This window comes from Aotus nancymaae, unplaced genomic scaffold (genome assembly GCF_030222135.1).
Source record: "Aotus nancymaae isolate 86718 unplaced genomic scaffold, 86718_ANA_hifiasm-v0.15.2.pri h1tg000009l, whole genome shotgun sequence".
Lineage (NCBI taxonomy): Eukaryota > Metazoa > Chordata > Mammalia > Primates > Aotidae > Aotus > Aotus nancymaae.
This window is the reverse complement of record NW_026988420.1, coordinates 1,993,522-1,999,943: the sequence shown is the minus strand read 5'-3', so window position 1 is coordinate 1,999,943 and position 6,422 is coordinate 1,993,522. Positions and strand designations below refer to the sequence as shown.

Genomic DNA, 6,422 nt, shown 5'->3' with positions numbered 1-6,422 from the left:
GTGTGAGAACAGACTAATACACTTCTACAGAAGGCAGGGGGAATGCCTGGGAGAAGTCTTTTTGTACTGATGATGTCTTTTTAAGCTGAATCATTAAGTATAAAATGAACTGATTTTTTTCCATATGTCTTAGCTATTTCATTTTGAAATTATGGTAAAATAAAGCAAATGCTGAGAAGCAAACATTTATTAACTTTTTTTACCCACACAGTTCCTATATATAAAAATGAGGAGAGTTAAAGCACTATTGCAGAACAAATTAGGAAAACCATTTCGGGTCTAAATATAACAGAAAACTTTCCTCTAGGCTTCTATAGATTATCTTCACTGTATACCTGAAAAACAAAATGTGTTATTTTAAGTCTCTGCTTAATGTAAATGTTCAAGTCTAGCTGAATCACTTCTTATGGACAAGGTAAAAAGTTAGCTGGTTAGCATGTACTTTAATAACTTGGTATGAGGATGCTGACTGTTCAGAAGTTCTGTGTGCTTAGCAGATATTTATGTGCTTAAATTATTTACAGTGCCCACTCTCTCCTGCTCTCCCCGAGTACCTGGTACTGTGAGAGTCATGAGAGCCCATCCAGGCATCCTTACAGATAGGGGACCTCTTTGATACCTAGTGCTCAATAAGTGAAAAGGCCTATGAAGAAATCTGAGATTCTTTTGGAGTGTTGCTGTCATTTCTTTGAGACATCAAGGAAAATTGGGTGCTTTTCTGATCAATCTAGCATTAATCGCCACTAGTCCCCATGCCTTATGCTATGAAGAGAATGAAAACTTACACTTATGCACTTGTTCATCTTTATCTGCAAGCCCCATTTCTACTAATGGCATATAAACTGGATGCTGCTCATCGTCATATAATGTCACTATTTGTTCTGGTGCTGGAGCCTAAAATTAAAAGATACAGTTGTCAAGAAAACAATAATGTCTTTGCTGCCTTTTCCCTCTCACATCTGGCCATTCACACAGGTGGGAAAAGGTCTTCTCAGGGGCCTATTGATAATTTATACTCTGTGGTTCCAAAAGGGCATCTGTAGTGGTTTCCTGCAAAATCCCATTCTTTCCATTCTTCTGCTCTATTTAAATTCCTTCTCCCACGGTTTTCCCAAATGAAGCTACCACCATCCCTTGTTACAGTTCATTTGCATTCCACACAAAGCATTATACCTTTATGCATAAACTGACTATGACGGTTAATATTAGTTGTTAACTTGGCTGGACTGAGGGATGCCTCAATGGCTGGTGAAGCATTTCCAGGTGTGTCTGGGAGGGTGTTTTCAGAGGAGACTGATGCTGAATCAGTGGACAGAGAGGAAGACCCACTCTCTATGTCGGCAGGCGGCATCCAGTTGGCTGGGAGACAAACAGGCAGAAAGGGAAAGTTCTCTTTTCTCCTTTCCTTCCTGGGTGGTGGACACCTTTTCTCCACCTACCTTCGGACATCATCCTCCAGATTCTTTGGCTTTTGGACTGCAGGACTTGCACCAGTAACCTCCCAGGGGTTCTTTGGCCTCGGACTAGAGGCTGCATTTTTGACAGCTTCCCCAGTTCTGAGGCCTCCAGACTGAGCCACGCTACCAGCTTCTCTGGTTCTCCAGCTTGTAGACAGGACTATCATAGGACTTCACCTCTGACTGTGTGATCCAATTTCCTTAATAAATCCTCTCATATATCCTATTGTTCTGATTATCTGGGGAACCCTTATATACTGACCAAATTTTGAATATTAGAGAAGTGAAAAAACACTTGTCTATAAGAAATACTTGACCTATTTTCACTGGCTTGAGACAAAACTCTGTATGAGCTGTTCATACCACTCTGCACATGCAATAGCATATGTACAGGGTTTTCAAAAAGCACTTTCCAGTAACCATGCTATGAGCTCAGTTTTGTCATAGCCAGTATGTCAGGAGTCCCCACATCATGGCACCAGGCAGGCGTCACAGAGGAAGGAAGCATGTTGAGCTGTACACCAGCAGTGAGCACTAGGTGAACTGAACATCACACATTCCCATCTAAGGGGCTGTGGCTACACTTTCAGTTGACTGCCATTTCAGGGGGATGGGGAGACCCAGGATTCCTAGTTTTTAGAATATCTAACCAGAGCCAGAAATACAGATTTTTTTGGGTAGAATTTCCAACTTTAAAACACTGTGTGCTTTATTTAGCCAGATTCTGCTGTGGGCTACTATGATATGCTCAGCCTCAGAAGAAGAAAACATATTAAACACAGTCTGGACTTTTTATTTGACCTTTTGATGCAGGTTCTACTATATGAATTCAAAAGTAGTACAATTATGAGATTAGTACAATTAGTATAATTCAAGCCTTTCTATAATAACCAGAACTACTGTTCTTTCCCACTCATTTTTTAGGATGCAGGCGAAATGCCACGTTCCTGTTTTACTTATTCAATTAAGTACTTCAGTGGCTTCTAAGTAGCAGCTCAAACACCCTTTCCTGATCTCTCCAAATACAAATAATCATTTCTTCTTACACTGCCCCCACCCGCAAAGTTAGCCGTACCTCTGTTATAGTGCTTATTTCATTCAGCTTCACACTAATTGTTTGCATATTTTTCGCCATTGTAAACTAATTATGGGATATTCATCTTGAGCATTTTATTAATTACATAAATGATATTTTATATCACCATAGGGGCAGTTTGTTAAATTTAAGCTAAGACATTTTAACAAGCCTTAAGCCTATCTATCTATATATATATATATATGTACACACACACACACACACCCCATATATTTTATATATATATATACACACTATATATATATTATATATATACACACACACTATATATATTATATACACACACTATATTATATATATACACACACTATATATACACACACACTATATATTATATGTATACACACACACACTATATATATACACACTATATTATATATATACACACTATATATATAATATATATACACACACTATATTATATATATACACACACTATATATATTATATATATACACACACACTATATATATACACACACAATACATATTATATATATACAAACACTATATACACACACTATATATTATATATATACACACACACTATATATATACACGCACTATATTATATATATACACACACTATATATATAATATATATACACACACACTATATATATATTATATATATACACACAATTATATATATACACACACACTATATATATTATATATATACACACACACTATATTATATATATACACACACACTATATATATTATATATATACACACTATATATATACACACACTATATATAATATATATACACACACTATATTATATATATACACACACTATATTATATATATACACACACACTATATAATATATATACACACACACTATATATATACACACACTATATATTATATATATACACACAATATATATATACACACACACTATATTATATATATACACACACACTATATATATTATATATATACACACACACTATATTATATATATACACACACTATATATATTATATATATACACACACTATATTATATATATACACACACTATATATATTATATATACACACACACTATATATATTATATATACACACACTATATTATATATATACACACACACTATATTATATATATACACACACTATATATATTATATATATACACACACTATATTATATATATACACACACACTATATATATTATATATACACACACTATATTATATATATATACACACACTATATTATATATATATACACACACACTATATTATATATATACACACACACTATATTATATATATATATACACACACTATATATATTATATATACACACACACTATATTATATATATATACACACACTATATATATTATATATATACACACACTATATTATATATACACACACTATATATATTATATATACACACACTATATATATTATATATATACACACACACTATATTATATATATACACACACTATATATATTATATATACACACACTATATTACATATATAAACACACACTATATATATTATATATATACACACACACTATATTATATATATACACACACTATATATAATATATATACACACTATATATATACACACACTATATATAATATATATACACACACACTATATATATACACACACACTATATATATTATATATATACACACACTATATTATATATATACACACACTATATATATTATATATACACACACACTATACTATATATATACACACACACTATATATATTATATATATACACACACTATATATATTATATATATACACACACACTATATTATATATATACACACACTATATTATATATATATACACACTACATATATTATATATATACACACACACTATATATATTATATATATACACACACACACTATATTATATATATACACACACTATATATACACACACTATATTATATATATACACACACACTGTATAATTATATATATACACACACTATATATATTATATATATACACACACACTATATTATATATATACACACACACTATATATATTATATATATACACACACACTATATATATTATATATATATACACACACTATATTATATATATATACACACTATATATATACACACACACTATATATATTATATATATACACACACTATATTATATATATATACACACACTATATATATTATATATATACACACACACTATATTATATATATATACACACACTATATATATTATAGATATACACACACACTATATATATTATATATATACACACACACTATATATATTATATATATACACACACTATATATTATATATATACACACACACTATATTATATATATATACACACACTATATTATATATATACACACACACTATATATATTATATATATACACACACAATATATATTATATATACACACACACTATATTATATATATACACACACACTATATATATTATATATATACACACACTATATATATTATATATATACACACACACTATATATATTATATATACACACACACACACTATACAGGTTGAAATGCTTGAGTATACTACTGCATGTAGAGTTGCATAGACAAAAACACTTTATAAAGTTATTAGGGACACAGAAATAGCTTTAAAATAATTTTGGCTAGTTGAGACACTTACCATGGATGCAGCATAAAGCTGTTTCCCTTGAAGACAGTCTATCATAGCCCATAGTGCCTCCATGCTCCATTTGGGACAATATGGTATTCTTGTCTCCCCTAGATCCCTTAAGGGAGGTTTAAACCCTGCCAAGAAAACCTTTATGGCTCGAGCTGGATACTGCATAAGATGAGAAGGAATTTGGCGCAGTCTGTCACAAAACAAAGTCTTAAATTAAAATTCTCTTCCAGGTGAAACTATACAATTCTTAGAAGAAAACATAGGGAAAAAGCTCCATAACACTGGATTTTGCAGATTTTTAAAATATAACACCAAAAGCACAGGAAATGAGAAAAATCAGATAAAATGGACTTCCTAAAAAATTAACTTCTGTGTATGAAAGGACACAATCAACAACAAAAAGCCAATCTACAGAATGGGAAAAATAGACATAAACATGGACATTGCTCTAAAGACCTACAAATGTCCGACAAGCACATGAAAAGATGTTCGACGTCACTAATCATTAGGGAAATGCAAATCAAATCCAAAGTGAGATTCCACCTCAAACCTACTAGAATGGCTATGATAAACAACAAAATTACAAGTGCTGGTGAGGATGTGCAAGAATTGGAACTCTTGCACACTCTTAGAATGTAAAATGGTGCAGCCACTGTGGGAAACACCACGGAGGTTCCTCAAAAATTAAGCATAGAATATACGATCCAGCAGTTCCATTTCTGGGTATATACCCAAAATAACTAAAACAGGTACTCAAAGAGACATGTATACCCATGTTCATAAAAGCATTATTCACAAGAGCCAAAAGTGGGGAGCAACCCAAGTTCCATCTTCCAGTGAAGGGATAAGATGTAGTATATATACTGTATGAGGGGGCTCCAAAAGTTCATGGAAAAATGAAATTAAGATGAAAATAAAAAATGTTAACTTCATTTCTCAACATAAGTTCCTTCAAGATCATGAAACATTTGTAAGCTATGGTAAGAGTCATTCTAGTCCATCCCTTAAGAACTGAGGGTCCTAGGAATATAACCATGTCAATGTGATCTTTCTTACATTATTAACTGGAGAAAAGTAAGATTAGGAAACAAAAAACAAGTTAGAATGGGCCAAATCAGGACTGTAAAGTGGATGCCTAATGATTTAGGCAAAACTCTTGCAAAATCGCCCTTGTTTGATCAGAGGAA

General features: G+C 31.4%; 1 protein-coding gene across 1 annotated transcript in view; it reads right to left on the bottom strand.

The window, feature by feature from the left end:
- Positions 1–687: 687 nt before the first annotated feature.
- The window catches only part of LOC105720459 (RING finger protein 17), a 114,371-nt gene continuing 108,636 nt past the window's right edge, over positions 688–6,422 (bottom strand). Inside the window, exons 34-35 of the mRNA XM_064373501.1 lie at positions 5,236–5,425; positions 688–894 (exon numbers count right to left, since the gene is read on the bottom strand). Coding sequence (XP_064229571.1) covers positions 763–894; positions 5,236–5,425 — 322 coding nt within the window. The 3' untranslated portion in view covers positions 688–762. The remainder of the gene's footprint in view (positions 895–5,235; positions 5,426–6,422) is intronic.